The following is a 15466-nucleotide window of genomic DNA, read 5'->3' on the forward strand; positions in this document are numbered from 1 at the left end:
ACTGTCTCTGGCTCTGCCACTACTAAAGATCCCTGATTCATCTCTCGCTGCCACTACCTTTGTCATTACTGACTGTTCTCGCCAGGCTTGTCATAGTTCATTCTTTATTTTACAGCAAAATGATCAACTTTGAGACCTCGCGCCATAGGCATTTTATATGTATTCTGGTAATGATGTGTGATGTCATGGTTTATTGTTGATTGCCAGTTTATGATGTGCAACAGATATTTAATATTGTCAATGTATTGTAGCCTACATAAAATACCTTTTGGTGTTCTGCCAAAGTCGACAGGCTAGTCAACGAACTACAATCCCAAGATTCCATTCTGGACATTGCATCTCTGATGCGAGAGAAGGTGCAGCATCACATATTTCAGATCAGTGGAAGCTCACTGAGAAAGCTAGCTGCGGTAGAGCAGTGGCAAAGCCGTCAAGATTTTTGTCATCATGATGCTCGTATTAATTTGCACCGTCCTTGGGGTGATCGGATTGCTTTTGATCCTGCTGTCACCGCATATAAGGTAAGCACTTAGTGAATGGGTTGCCTTATTTCTTGTGCAAACATGCAGTAATGACAGTCGGTTGCACTGTACTATACAGTGTATATAGGCTGCTGCCTGATGAGTGTAGAAGAGCGAGGCCAGGATATGTTTATTTATATTCCCTATCCTATTTTAATGGTCAGGCACATTAACAAATTGAGTTTGGCCATAGCTAGTGGCAGCCAGCTGAACGTTGAAATCAACACATTCATATGCATATGCATATGTAAATGTACACAGGAGATTTGACCAGGATAGTAACCGCCTCTGCCCTGCATAGTGCGCTTCAGACAATCAGCCAATGCGGTCTGATCATGGGCGGAGTTACAATGTAACCATAATGTAATCGCTCATCATTGGCTGCATGCGCTTCAGGTTACCTCTGTGTGGGTCGTGTGACTTGACGTCTCAAAAAGTATTGATAAATGAATCAATAAGCTTGAATGGAGAGATCATTGTGCTCCCATAAGCTTGCATCGATGTGTTTCAGTGTGAACACTTAATCTGTTGAATTGTTGACATATGAAGTTGAACTTTTCATGACTTAGTTCTCTACAGCTGGTACAAAAGGATACAAAGTATCCGCACACCAGTTTAGCTCCCAGTGAGAATTTTCTTTATTGAAGCAACGTTTCGAGCAAAAAAAGCTCTTCCTCAGGCTCTTCTCTACAGCTGAAATGTTGTGATTGTCCTGCTGTTAGAATATATAAACCTTTTCATGTGTGCTTTAAAAACAATTACACTTACTTACAAGCTGTATGTGAACATTAAACTATATGCCACCACTTGCCTATATTAGCTCAGGCTTGGCACTTTTAAATTGGTATTCTGGTGCAGGAAATATGCGGCTGGCGGGGTGTGTCGTTCCCAAGCCCGACTGGATGGAAAGACTGTTCTAATTACTGGTGCAAATACAGGGATTGGGAAGGAGACAGCAGTAGATCTTGCAAGCCGTGGTAAGCCCTCCATTTTTTTTCTTTTAGATTTATTCTGATTCACTGAATTGTGTTTGAAATTGTACTGCTATAAAGTTCTAAACATGCCTTTTAGGGTTTGTTGTTCCCTGGCTCAGGAGTGTTTTGAACTACTTCAGAGTATTGGTTTTTAAGTTGGAACCATTACCACATTCTCAAGTCATGTTGGGCTGCTCTACTGTGTCTTTCACTTTGGTTCTGCTGGCAGGAGCCCGGGTGATCTTAGCGTGCCGAGATGTGGAGAAAGGCGAGATTGCAGCAACAGAGATCCGTACAAGAGTCGGCGGTGCCAAGGTGGAGGTTCGGGAGCTTGACCTGGCAGACACGAGTTCCATACGAGCATTTGCTCAGAAGTTCCTCATAGGTAATGCCAGACAGGCTCTCACAATTACCACGGTAAAACTAAAATCAAGGAGGGAAAAGTTAACAGTTTTGTCTCTTTCTTTTTCATTGTTCAGAGGTCAACCATTTGCACATCCTTATTAACAATGCAGGGGTGATGATGTGCCCTTACATGAAAACTGCAGATGGCTTTGAGATGCAAGTTGGAGTCAACCACCTTGGTGAGTCAGTGCAAGGAAAGGGGACTTATCTGTCTACTGCAGGGGAAAACTGGTCAGCATTGGTCTTGAGACCAGCAACTGGAATGGAGTTCTTTTTGATGTGTGTTAATGATGACTGGCTGCTTATTCAGGGGTAAACTGTGGTTTAACTGACCAACTATTTTCTCAGCTGTAAGCTAAAGCTCAACCCAGTCCTATGATTGGTTCTATAGGTCATAGTCTGCTGACATATCTCCTGATTGGTCTTCTGAAGAGGAGTGCACCATCACGCATTGTGGTCGTCTCCTCACTGGCTCATTACTTTGGCTGGATTCGCTTTCATGACCTAATGAGCCAAGGCAGCTACAACAGTGGACTGGCCTACTGTCAGAGCAAGTTGGCAAACATACTGTTCACCCGAGAGCTGGCAGAGAGGCTAAAAGGTACTGCTGGGTCTAATGTGATTGGACATTAACACTGTAAAAAAGTAAATGCAATGAGTACCAGGGTGCATCATATCATTAGGCACAAATCTTTAGTGTTTCATACCTGATGATCCATCAATGTAAATCACTTATTTCAGGCTCCAACGTGACCGTGAACTCCGTGCACCCAGGATCAGTACGGTCAGAGTTGGTCCGCCACTCTACGGTCATGTCTCTGCTGTTCACATTCTTTGGCCTGTTCCTGAAGACACCACAGGAAGGAGCACAGACCTCCATCTACTGTGCCGTGGCTGAGGAGCTAGAGTCCATCTCTGGAAAGCACTTCAGGTACACCCATAAAACCCTCATCATTCAACCAGAGACCTATACTATGAAACAAGATTAGTGGTATGTTGAGTCTCTGGCCAGAGATGTATTGAAAATCATCAAAGTCAGCAAAAGTAAAAAAAAAAAGCCATTTTTTTAGCCATTTTCTTTAAAGCAAACAATTTTTACATAAAAAAACATTACATTTTTTAAAAAATATTAAAAAACACAGCATTTGCCTGCTTGTCACATTTGGATGCATGCAGTTCAACCTCGTCTGCTTATAACCATGCCTTTACCCAAATTCCACATCCTTTACTAACTCTCTGCTCTTCCACAGTGATTGTGCCCCAGCCATGGTGGCCCCCCAGGGTAGGAGTGAAGAGACAAAGCGTAAACTATGGGACATCAGCTGTGAACTGCTGGGGATCGAGTGGGACTGATCGCTCTCTCTCTCTGCCCTCCTTCCAGTCTCCCGACCTTCCATTTTGAATTCCCTTCCCTGAAATGTGCCAATTTCTGCCAATTCTATTCATTCCATCAGCGTACCTTCAGTCTCCCACAGAAAAGTGCTGTGGCTGAACCTCTCTGATACTACCTGTGAAGGTTTCAGTGTTATGAACTAAGTTTTAGGGTTAATCATTTAAACTGGTCCTTTCTTGTGGATTTATGGACTATCTTAAGAGGAGTTTGTCCTACACATTTTGCCCCATTCACTTGAATGTTTCTACATTTACTTTGGTCATATCCATCTCAGCATTCACCACATGTAAAGCTGCCTAGGATTTTACTGATGTCTTTTATACAGATATGTGAACATGACTTTTACTACCTTTACATTATTGTTCAGAGATGAATATTTAAATATATATTTACAAAACCACTGTTGAACTGTGACTGCCACTTGAGGTGAAATTCTTTGTGACAGCTGAGATGAATTCCTACACACATCTATCAAATCATACAATCAAAAAAAGTCATACCAGAAAGATTTCAATAACTTCACAATTTATTTACTTTCTTGGCTTTTGTTCATTCAGTTAGACTGACATTGTTGACATTTCTATGAGCACATCTTCAGAGTCTGGCAAACTCAACTGGATACCCAATGGCTTGGAGGCAAACAACAATTAGAAAAGTCCTGGCATGTAAGTAAGGGATAACGGCCGACGAGGTGACCGGTTCGATGGAAATAATGGCTAGGTGGAGGTCTAGAACTCCGGCGACGTGCGAAGCACGGAGACGGAGTTACCTCCGCCGTGCCATTATTTCCATCGAACCGGTCGACCTCGAAGGCCGTTATCCCGCTTATCTCCCGTTTGTATTCATAACCTGTATATTTAGAACATAGTTTTATTCCACCGTTGCGTCCGTTAACATCGCTAAAACTGTCTTGACTGTGGGACTACTTTCCGCCACATATCAACTTTCTACTTGCAGGACAAAACTGCCGTTACTAGTTCTAAATGGATAGTTGCTATGGCCAAAAGCCAGTCGTTAGTTCTAAATGGCTGGTTGCTACGGCCAAAAGCCAGTCGTTAGTTCTATCTCTGCCGTTGTCAAGCGGGCATTTCCCAGGATTCTGATTAACTTTAACTTTGAAAGATCGCTACTTTTATAGCCTACATGGCATCCAACTAGCTACAATCCACCTCCGTCATATGCTACAATGTTACTATGGTTCTGCACGTCTGTATTTCAGCTTGGATGCAACGTGACAGTTCATTTAAACTTCGCAACGAGTTTGGCGAATTAATATTCAAGTGTGATACGGGAACTACTTCCAAGGTAGCAGGTTATACGAAGTTAATGGCCACCCCATTAGCCAATCAGAGAAGAGAATTCCATTGTTGAGGGAGATAATTTGGATTTAAAGGGTGCATTGTTCTTAAACAGTTCTAAATTCTTTTTACCATTTAATTAGATGTTACTGACAGTAATCTTTGAATTTATCTATAGGTTTCCTTAAATCAACCCAACATCATTTAAAGACGCAAACAGGTTTTTTATTGCATCCTGCTGCATCAGCTGTAAGGGTTGTCAAGTAGGGAGTCAACACACACAGGGTGCCAAAGCTTTGCCTCTGCTTTAAACATTTCTACTACAATGAACTCAAATGAAAAAGTGCCACCGGAATAGATGTTAAAGTAACAAGATTCCAACTGATTTCCATGAGCATGTGGGAACTAGTTTATCTATAGTATATAGTTTACCTCTGTAGAACGGTGGTAGAGGATGGATGTATTCTAGGAGAAGTATACGAGTGACCCATTGAGGCATGCACGAACATGTGAAGGGATTCTTCTAAGTAACTTATTTCATAGGGACACACAGGACTCAGTTGCATGGCAACCACAAAATACAAAGGCAAAACATATGGCTATGATCAAGACAGTGTCTCTACCTCATTAATGATTCAAATTGAAATAAAAAGGGCACCATGTTTGACAAGCCATCAGTAAAACAACTATCAGTCTTGCCATCTCAACAACTATGTTGTAGACCATGTTAAAGCAGTCATACACATGTCAGATTATGTAAACAGGACATTGAAGAGACATCTTTGACATTGTTTTTTTTTTACATAGCAAGTCCCTTTTCCAGAGCTATCTTCCCATGGGATTATTAAAGGCAAAGTAGGAGTAAAACTAGTGCTAAGCACTGGCTACACATTGATGCCACTGTATTCACATGGTCTTGGGTGAGAGATCTAAACAAAGGGTTAACTTCAAAGCTTCAAAGCACAGTGCGACGGACAAAATGTGTACTCATTCAGCTCTATACAGACACACAAAACTCACATACACGTAAATATATGTAAATAGATATGTAAATAATGACGCACAAGGGTCAGACATAGTTGATTACTAAAATAGTCAGCCTTGCAGGAAAGATATGTGTTTAAACCAATACTGTAAATTAACAGGCCATGAGTTATTAATTCAATCAATCAATCAATCAATTAATTAATTCATGAATTAATAAATGAGGCCGTGTTGGTATTAATTTATTCACAATAACCAATTTGTTGTTCTGTAATACTTCATATATTCCTTTCTGTTCACTGAAGACTGCAGAAGTCCCTTTTCAAATCCAGTTTCCTCAGTTTTTTCCAAAGTTACATCACATGTCCTCTAGGCTGTGGCTAATGCCCTGAAGTGACACATAAGGCTTTCGGCTTCCCTTTAATTGGGCAGAAAACACTGACCATACAGTAAAGCCGAAACGCTGCAGACATACTCACACTCACTGCCACCTCATCCAACAAAACAAGACATACCACAAATCTCCTGCATCATGACAAGACTTTGTATATTTGGGATGAAAGTCTGTGCATAGCCATGTCATGACTATTGCCATTTTAGTCACCTAATAGATTTGTACTTACTGTAACAATGGCAAGGTGTCAGAAAACAAATGATAACCTCTTCCTCAGATGGGAGGAAAAAAAAGTGTTGGAAGCATCCCTTTCTGATGAGGTAGTTAGTAGAACTGAACCAAAATAGAAGGATTTCATGGGCTTACTTGAGTCTCTGGCTTTTCAATTTGAGTGTTCATCGCTCCCCCTCTAAGCAAACTGGCACACTTAGTGTCGACACTCAAGCCCAGGAAAGAGCATGGCACGGCGGTGAAGGTCCTTGTGCGAGGCTGTCAACCAGCACACAGTCCTGCACTCAACCAGTCCCCTGGGGGTGCAGCGTGGACTGGGCTGGGGAGAGGCAGTGGGGCGCTGGCTACCTGGCGTTGCTCCGGCCCTGGCGCTGCTTGGACGGCCGGTCCTGGTGCTCGGCCAGCCACTGGCGGCAGATGTTCTCCATGACCGAGTCCCCGGAGCTCTCGGCCGCCTGAAGGACCTCCTGCACCAGGGGCCCCGCCCGGCCCGGCTCCAGCTTCACCGCCAGCAGATAGGCAGCACGCAGCTTACTGCACTGCAGGTAAGCCTTAATCTGAGAGAGAGAGAGAGAGAGAGAGAGAGAGAGATGGACAACATAAGAATTCAGTCACGAAATGGAGCAGATAGAGGCACCTTATTTCGGAAAAAGCAGCAAGGGAAGCTTGTTGGACTCTCACCTTGTTTTCTGTGCTTTTACACTCAAGAATCAGAGCTTCAAGTTCTTTGGCCTAAGACGACAAAACAAAACAAAACACATGAATGTATTCAGTTCGTAAAATCAGCTCCCACTGCCTCCCACGTCTGCACAGAGGCGGTCTGGACTCACGTCAGCAGGGGCTTTGTCCGCCAGGGAGATACAGCTGAGCACGATGGCATCGCAGTCGTTCTTGGTGGCCGCGCCCGACTCGCCCACACACTTCAGCAGCTGGCGCACGGCGACATACTGCCGCTGGCGCACCAGACGCTGACCGGCACGCGTGTACACGGCCAGAGCCTCCAGCTGGAAGTCCTGAACAAGCAGGTGAGAAAGCATACAGTCTGTGACTTTATCCATACCTATTCCTTCATAATCATTGGTGTTTCAAGGCTTTTACTTGCAATGGATAGGACGGCCAACTGTGGAAATGAAACAAGCATCGTTTACCTGGATGACTCTGTAGGCAATGCCAAATCCCTCTTCAATATTCTTTCCACCGAGCATCACCTGCAGAACAGATTATTCACCAACACAAATTGAGCAGTCATTTTTAGCTATTTCGCAACAACAGTGATTAGCTTGGAAAACATTTGAAGAAAACAGAAAATCCCTCACTGGCTCACCTTACAAGCCACATCGATCTTCATGGGCCCTCCCCCGAACAGAGTTGGCGGAGCGCTAGCTTTGGGGAGGGGAGTCCCAGAGGACTTGGAGGGGGAGGAGGTCTCACAGCGGTGCAGGAAGCGAGTAACCTCCAGCTGGAGCTCGATGGTGTTCATGTGCCTGAGGACAGACGAGGAGGAGGAAGGGCCACAGTATTAAATGTACCAGTAGATCCTATGGATCTCTTAAGAAGAGCTATCCAGCCTGCATGCTGTGTGTGTAACAGTAGCCATGCAGAAATTAAATAAATACAAGAGTGATGGACAATCACAGTATATCGTTTCAATACTATACTAGTAATATACTAGTTTGATCTATGTACCAGAAATGATAAAGAAAAACAAGTCTATAATAGTGTGGGAAATTTCCAGATATTAGACAACACTTCAGCGTGTTAAATGTCTACTCCAGCTGTTGTTGCCCAACTGGCCACACTTTAAAAGTAATGTAGACAATACAAAGAGTTGTTTGGGTTCATTTTATCCATGACCTCTTAAGTCAGCCGCCTTGGGAGTCTGGAGTAATAACAGCTTTTTTATAATTAACTTTTTCATCATGACAGCCTTTTCTTTTTGTATCATTGTATGTAATCCATCAATAATTCCCTGTTTAGTCCCATAAATAATGGTAAGACACTGCCTACGACAGACTTGTTGCACTCATGCTAGCCTGGGATACTTGAGTGTTACTGATACTCTTACCTGTCTCCGGCGTCGTGAATAAAGCTTTGTACTCTGCCTTGCCTGTACATTACTGTAGGCCTCTTTGTGGAGTAATACTTCACTTCACCACAGTGGCATGTTATGCCAGCCTCTATATCTCCATTGACCATCTCAAGTCACCTGTGTCTAAACACCCTCCTTCACCTCACCTGGACACGTCGCTGGAGGACATCTTCTTGCGGAAGCTGCTGGAGAGGGACTTCTTGCGGCTGGTGCCGCGGCTCTGCTGCTCCTGCAGGTAGGTCCTCAGGTGCTCCTTGGCCCGGACCAGCCAGCGCTGCTGCTCGCCCAGCTGCAGGTACGTCTGGGCGCCGTGCGTGAAGAAGCGGATGCAGGTCATGGCCGCACGCACATGGTCCTGGAGCGGCGAGACAATTCCACTATTAGCTTTTTAAAAAATATATAGCTATTGCTTTTTTCCCCAAAAAACTATAGCTATGGGCTTTATTTCTTAACTTTGAGCAGTAACCTCCATCAACACAAGCCTTACTAGTATTAACAGTCTTATGCCCAGCCTCAAAATGAAACCCAACATACAGCAGAACTGCTGAAGCACTCAGCTTTGGGTCCCAATATGAATGATAGTGAAAGAAAACAAACAGTATCAGTCAGCAGCATAACTCTCAAAACTCCAAATGCCCATGGCAATACTGACACAGCTCTTACACCACTGCTGTCTGAATACACTACAAGCGTGTCCAGTATGTTGTGTGAGCTGACCGTCATGAACTGCTGGATCTGGTAGAGCGTGTGGAAGTGGTTGCGGCGCTGCAGCTGCTGGCAGGCGGCGATGAGGTAGCGGCTGCAGCCCTCCAGCGTGGGGTCCAGGGCCTCCAGCTGGGCCTGCAGCACCCCCAGCCGGCCACGCTCCAGACTGGGCATCAGCACCGCCTCAAGGAACACCTCATCCTGGCACTCCTGACCACAGAGCAGCACCGAGGGAGGGACACACACATTTGCATCAAGACATCTATGTAGAACCAGATGCACTGGGTTTTGTTCCCCACATGTACTGTAACAGTGGGGGTTTCTAACAGAATGTTCAAAAAAGTAAAAGAATTGCATATATGGATAAATAACACTTGGACCTTTTGGAACATTTGTGGCATTCGATCATGTGCTGCTAAAAGTGTGTGAATCCTTCTGGTTAGATATTGTTGCAGTCTAGCTAGTCTAAAAAGCACATCAGTAGCATTGTTCATCCTACAGACTCATAGTTAAGTAAAGTCAAGTTTATTTATATAGCACATTTCATAGACAGGGGTCATTCAATGTGCTGTACAAAAACAACAGCAAAGAGTAATAGTAAATAAAGCAGGAAAAGAAAAAGGACAACTGCAGACATAACTGTTAATTTATAAAGATGTATTTATCCTACTCGTGTAATGTTAGGTGATCTAGGCAGCTGAGCAGCTGGGCTGAGCTCACCTTACTGATCAGGTACGTGAGGGCCTCCTTCATGTCATCGTGGCGCATGTAGAAGCTGACCAGGGCCAGGTGAGTGCCGTAGGTGTGCAGGTAGTGCAGACTCTCCTGGTAGCTGCGGCAGTTGTGGATGCTGCCGTCCAGGCGCTCCAGGGGGTGGGCCTCCGCCAGCGCCTCCTCCAGCTCCCGCAGCGACGCCAGGATGTCCTCCTCTGGGTGCTGAGGCTGCAGCACACATTACACACACACAGATGAACACACAACTCTGCTCAGTGTGCTCACTGACTCATACATACATATGAGGCCGCGCACGCGCACGCACACACACGCTTGCGCGCACGCACACACACACACACACACACACACACACACACACACACAGATGAACACACAACTCTGCTCACTCATACATACATATGAGGCCGCGCACGCACACACACGCTCGCGTGCACGCGCACACACACACGCACGCACACACACACACAAGAAACACATCTATCAACACGGTGACATATTGGCATAGATCCACCAACATCACTAATCATGCTTTATGCTGTGCATTCCGGACATGCAAGACTATAGCTGCACAGTAGCTGTTGACCTACTAGACGGAGCAGTGGGCCTCCAGCCCGAGTAACAGCATACAGTGGGGAATTGCATAATCCCTTTGCCTGATTAAATCTGCTGTGATCCGCTTCACACCTCGGATTCTGATGTTGTGTTCCGCCTAGTACCCTGCATCTTTCAGTTGGAGTTACATAAGGTGACATTCAGGGAGAGTGCTACCCAGTTTATCGTGGCTGAGCTATGAATAGTCTGGGGAGCCAAGCGCTTCCATCTGAAAGGTGTCTGGCAGACAGGGACAGATTTAGAGCACCAGACAAAGACCCCCCTGCAAGAGACATTTTGTTCCGGGAGCAGCCCAAGGCCGAGGCTACCGGGCTGCCCTTTAATGAGACCGATCCGAACAGCACCGCCGCTCTTCCATGGCAGAGACGTGCTGCTAGGAGACGTAGGGGACCTCTAATGAATCAGACCATTTCACGCTCTCTTCTTTTCCCCTCAGAGACGCCTCTGAAGCTTCGCCACCTCCCACCCACACACAGAACGCAACAGAAGGGAAGGAACACTCATCAGCCAGCATGGCCAGCAGCACAGTGCGTCCAACACAAGCAAGAACAGCCACACAAAGCAGGCCAGCTCACAATGGAACCTTAAAATAATCTCACCGAAGACTAGAAAACAACATGTCAGGGCTCTCACTGCATTTCTTCATGACAAAAATAAAGTGAGGAAATCCAAGAAATAATTCAATTCATTCCAATCTACTTTTGAAAGAAAAAAGGCTGTTTCATAATCTCACTATAAAAAAAGAGAAACCAGGACCACAGGGAGAGGGCTGCTGCTGCTGCTGTTACCATGGGGACGGAGGTTGGGCGGATGTTGGCCTCGAGGTGCTGCAGGATCTCCTGCAGGATGCGAGGGCCATGGGTGTGTTGACCGCGGTCCACCGGCGGCTTCAGGCAGCGGGCGAACTTCTCCCGCGCCCCGCTCAGGAAGCCGGCCTTCAGGCACGCCATGCCCCACGCATGCCACACGCCCGCTGGGTCCAGCCCACTCTTGGTGGACACCTGTCAGGGAATTTGCATTAGGGATGTGCTATTAAGCTTATCTATATATCATAAATTCAATAATATTTTTACACATTTTTAACAGCACATGCATTCTGACTATGCAGCAAAAATATAATTTTCACATATTATACTAATAAGTAACTGGGTACATGAGTAAAAGGCACACAGTCCTTTGCACAGTGATGTACAGGCATTCAGACTCCTGTGCCTTCCATCACCATGTCTATCCTGTCTGACCCCTACCACTCCTCTGTCTGCCTCACCTCCACGGCCAGCTGGTAGTATTCCGACTCCAGCAGCTGGTTCCGGAGCCGGGACACAGCCGCCGCCTCCAGGATGTCATCCAGAGAGGGGATGTCCTTGTAGTTGGCCTTCACCAAGATGGTCAGCACGTCCACTTTACTGATATAGCTGTGTGAGGCGGCCGGGACAAAAACACACAACCACAGGGTGAGTTGCACATTATTTTGACATCCTGTTCATCTCCAACTCAAAGGTCTGAATGTATGTGCTTGCAAATCTAATATCCTCTACTGCTGCCCACTCATTTGACAAATTATTATTTTATTTGGTGAATAAATTAGCTACACATTTTGCCAAATGTAACACCACACATGTAGCTGTTTTTGTAAAGTGACAGCAGTTGTCGACTTACCTGCCCTGAGTATGTGTGTGCATGTGCGCGTGTGTGTGTGACAGAGAGAGAGTGTGCGTGTGTGTGTGTGTGTGTGTGTGTGTGTGTGTGTGTGTGCGTGTGTGCGTGTGTGCGTGTGTGTGTATGTGTGTGTGCATCTTCCTGTGTGTGTCCTTGTGTGGGGCTACTGACCTGTCACAGAGGGCCAGGTCCTGATTCTGGCCCGTCTTGACAAACATGACCTTGGCGCTGAAGACCAGCTGGCGCATGACATCGGTGATGAGGCGGGCGTCCACCTCGAGGTTGGTGAGCGTGCGCGAGAGCGAGCGGGAGTGACCGATCAGCTGGTGCCCACAGGCGGCCGGATCGCTGTGCAGCGAGAGGATGGACACACAGAGGGATGCGCTTGGAGCCTGGAGGGACACAGGGAGGGACGGAGGACGATGAGGTGGGACAGGAACACCCCAAAACGCCCCTCAAAGACAGGGACAGAACACAACGACATAAAAGCATCTTGGTTCTCTTGGAGTGAGACGGGAACATAACACAGGAACATAAAAGCACCTTTGTCCGTTTTTGAAGGAACCACACGGAGAACATCGGATAGTGTACCTGCTCGTAGTAGAACTCGCTCAGCAGTTTCTGGTTTTCTGCAGGGTTGATGCTGAGCCTGAAACGCCTCTCGGGCACCTCGGGCAGATGCACAGCCCCCTCTAATGCACTCTGGGCTGTAGCAGGACTACCGGCTGCTGCACACAGACACACAGACAGACAGTCACTTAACATCACACATATGCAGAGATACCCTCCTCTACCTCATTCTTTCAAACAATTGCTCTCTACACACACATCACTGGCACCGTACACCATATAATAAAGCTGCAAACTGAAGTTAACAGTTGAAAGTGATCTAGTAAACATAGAAGTGGGAGACTATGCCCCGAAGAAGGCCACACGTCGCTACCCGTGGGCTTTTTAAATCAGTCCATATAGGACATGTCCTTCATTTAATAAAGACATTTTAACAAAGGAGTGCCATGGTCTGAGAAAAACTTCTAGAAGTGGGAGACTTGGTGTTTTTCATGCCAAATACAAGGTAAATAGGAGAAGGAAAAGTTATATGACAAATGCTCACGTACATTCTGCCTGCTCCAGTTCATCGCCTGAACTGTAAATAAAATCAGAAAGACAACAATCAAAGATACATCTTCATGTCAGGGTATATCTGCTGTTCCTCATAGTTCTATTCACTTAGTTTAGTGAGTAAAGTTGCCTTACTCAGGGTGAAAGAAGCTGTAGCACTGATCGCACACTCGCACTTCTTCCTCCTCATCACAGCCCTCTACTGCCATCCGGTGGCTGGAGCAGGCATGGCAGACCAGCCTCCCACACCTGCGGCAGTGGTGGCGCCTGTTGAACTAGAGAGGGGGAGAAGCCAACGGCATCATTAACCACAACAAAAACCCCAGCATCAGCCTACGCTGCCCTGCTATTCTTATGACGGACGACATCCCCAAAATAACCACAGCTCAACACCTTCCTTCAGCCTCCTAGATGCCATCACACGTCAAGTGGTGAAAGTAGAAGCGATACTTTTAGATGCTATAATTAAAGTGTGTGAGTGTGGCCGCGGGAGAGCTCCTTCCTGCTCCGTCAGCCCCACTCACCATGGTGAAGCGCTCGCGCTGGCACACCATGCAGACGGGCTGCTGGTGGTCGGGGATCCAGTCCTTGCGGACGGGGGGCTTTGTTGGCGGGGTGAAGGGGTTGGCGGGGGTCTGCGTCCTCCTGCTGCTGGATCTCCGCTCGCCGCCGGCGCTGGAGGGGGTGTGCATGGGTGTGCTGCCTGAGAGGGTGACAACAGTGAAGTAACCAATAAGATTATCAAGACCAACAACTCATTTGACCAAACATCAATATAGCCCAACACCATGCAATTACACAGACACTCCTTGCATGTGTTGTACCATTGACAGAACAGCAATTACACAGAAAATGCAGCATTGACAGAACAGCAATCGAAAAGTAGCAAAACTGAGATCTGCTGCACAGCACAGAATGCAGTGGCGCTGTAGAGGACAGTTGGGTCGTGGTAATGTGTTCATAATGAAATAATGACTTTGCAGAAAAGAAGGGGTCCACTACGGTTTCAACTGACCAGCAGAGGGAGGTGGGGTGACACTGGGCGAGGCAGGGCAGGACTCTAGGGCGGGGCACTGCAGATAGGCATCCTGTAGGCTGATGACGGAGTCTGCAGAGAATGACAAGAGATGCTTAGCAGTGCCACTCATCCAGACTGATTTATGAACCTGGACAAAGAGCGCTCACAGACCTACAGACCACTGATTGGCAGTCAAGCTCCTGAGGAGGCACAGGACCACAGCAGAACCGCAAATGGGATTAAGTTTGTTTGCCTCAACACACAAGACACAACACACAAGTTTCCGAGACTTCAGATTTAATCAAATCAGGAGAGATTTAAGGTCGTTTTGTGACACAACTGTCTTTAATCTTTCCTGATTTGATTAAATCTGAAGTCTATATATTGTCTTGTGGTTTTGAACAGAAGTGTATTTGCCAATGTTCATGTATTCTGAGGCTGTACCTCCATTTGGGGTGGATGGAGGCAACAACAACGACCCACCTGCGCGTGACCTTTCCCTGGGTGCACAGGAGAACTCCAGAGCTTTCTGGCCGTAGCTGGACAGGAGCGTGTCGATGTCCTCGTTGTTGAAGCCGGCCTCCTGGCCCAGCAGAAGGTTCCGGAGGGTGCGCACGGCCACGTCGGCCCACTCCACCTTCAGGTTCATCAGCAGCTGCTCCAGCATGAGCAGAGGGGAGGAGAGCAGCGGGAAGTAGTCCTGCCGAGACGCCTCCGGCAGCGTCAGCAGCACCTGAGAGAGAGAGAGGGGGGGAGGGAGAGAGAGAGAGAGAGAGAGAGGGAGAGACAGACACAGAGACAGAGAGAGGGGGGGGGAGAAATTGAATGACAAAACAAAGACAATAGACAATAGCACAGAAGAAGATAAATGTGCTCGGACAAATGTTGATAAGTGTATTTATACACAATCCTCAATCAAACTGAACTAAATCCTCTGAGCTACAGTCTCAAACAAGACCAACCCCATCCTTTCATTTCAAAGCAAGAATTCAGGGGAAGTCATCATGCACAATGCACAATGCAGAGAACTGTCAACTGTGGTGGAGATGTGCAGAGCAAGGGAGAGGGTCAGACCTTGGAGCCCAGGTGGAGAGCGTGTATGTGCCTACGGCGGGCAGGAGACACACGGCTCTCAAAGTGCACGGTGAGGTAGTCGGCCAGGAAGTGACAGGCGGCCAATGTGGGCTGGCGGTCCAGAGCGCGCTCACACACCTCCAGGCCCTGAGTCGGGTCTGACAGACGCTCCAGCAGCTGAGGAGCAGAGACAGCACAGAGCAGCGGGTCAGCTCACAGCTCATGACCACGCCCACAGAAGCCCACAAAGGC

General features: G+C 46.8%; 2 protein-coding genes across 5 annotated transcripts in view; one reads left to right on the forward strand and one right to left on the reverse strand.

The window, feature by feature from the left end:
• The first annotated feature begins 102 nt into the window (after nucleotides 1-102).
• Nucleotides 103-3701, forward strand: rdh12 (retinol dehydrogenase 12). Its single transcript, XM_062522142.1, has 7 exons — nucleotides 103-521; nucleotides 1380-1498; nucleotides 1725-1880; nucleotides 1975-2079; nucleotides 2292-2501; nucleotides 2642-2831; nucleotides 3151-3701. Exons 1-7 carry the CDS (start codon nucleotides 448-450, stop codon nucleotides 3251-3253), a joined length of 957 nt encoding a protein of 318 aa, XP_062378126.1. The 5' UTR covers nucleotides 103-447; the 3' UTR covers nucleotides 3254-3701.
• A 975-nt stretch (nucleotides 3702-4676) lies between these two features.
• Nucleotides 4677-15466, reverse strand: part of zfyve26 (zinc finger, FYVE domain containing 26) — a 28590-nt gene continuing 17800 nt past the window's right edge. For 2 of the 4 annotated variants that reach the window (XM_062522517.1, XM_062522516.1), the window contains exons 24-41: nucleotides 15215-15391; nucleotides 14624-14873; nucleotides 14138-14230; nucleotides 13647-13825; nucleotides 13258-13397; nucleotides 13119-13147; nucleotides 12592-12725; nucleotides 12172-12392; nucleotides 11609-11756; nucleotides 11130-11342; nucleotides 9715-9936; nucleotides 9007-9204; nucleotides 8436-8644; nucleotides 7525-7684; nucleotides 7349-7408; nucleotides 7031-7213; nucleotides 6882-6932; nucleotides 4677-6757 (exon numbers count right to left, since the gene is read on the reverse strand). In XM_062522517.1, coding sequence (XP_062378501.1) covers nucleotides 6545-6757; nucleotides 6882-6932; nucleotides 7031-7213; nucleotides 7349-7408; nucleotides 7525-7684; nucleotides 8436-8644; nucleotides 9007-9204; nucleotides 9715-9936; nucleotides 11130-11342; nucleotides 11609-11756; nucleotides 12172-12392; nucleotides 12592-12725; nucleotides 13119-13147; nucleotides 13258-13397; nucleotides 13647-13825; nucleotides 14138-14230; nucleotides 14624-14873; nucleotides 15215-15391 — 2880 coding nt within the window. In that variant the 3' untranslated portion in view covers nucleotides 4677-6544. Of the gene's footprint in view, nucleotides 6758-6881; nucleotides 6933-7030; nucleotides 7214-7348; nucleotides 7409-7524; nucleotides 7685-8435; nucleotides 8645-9006; nucleotides 9205-9714; nucleotides 9937-11129; nucleotides 11343-11608; nucleotides 11757-12171; nucleotides 12393-12591; nucleotides 12729-13118; nucleotides 13148-13257; nucleotides 13398-13646; nucleotides 13826-14137; nucleotides 14231-14623; nucleotides 14874-15214; nucleotides 15392-15466 lie in introns of all 4 variants that reach the window. The other 2 variants (XM_062522515.1, XM_062522514.1) reach the window with 1 other exon arrangement.

This window comes from Sardina pilchardus, chromosome 20 (genome assembly GCF_963854185.1).
Source record: "Sardina pilchardus chromosome 20, fSarPil1.1, whole genome shotgun sequence".
NCBI lineage: Eukaryota > Metazoa > Chordata > Actinopteri > Clupeiformes > Clupeidae > Sardina > Sardina pilchardus.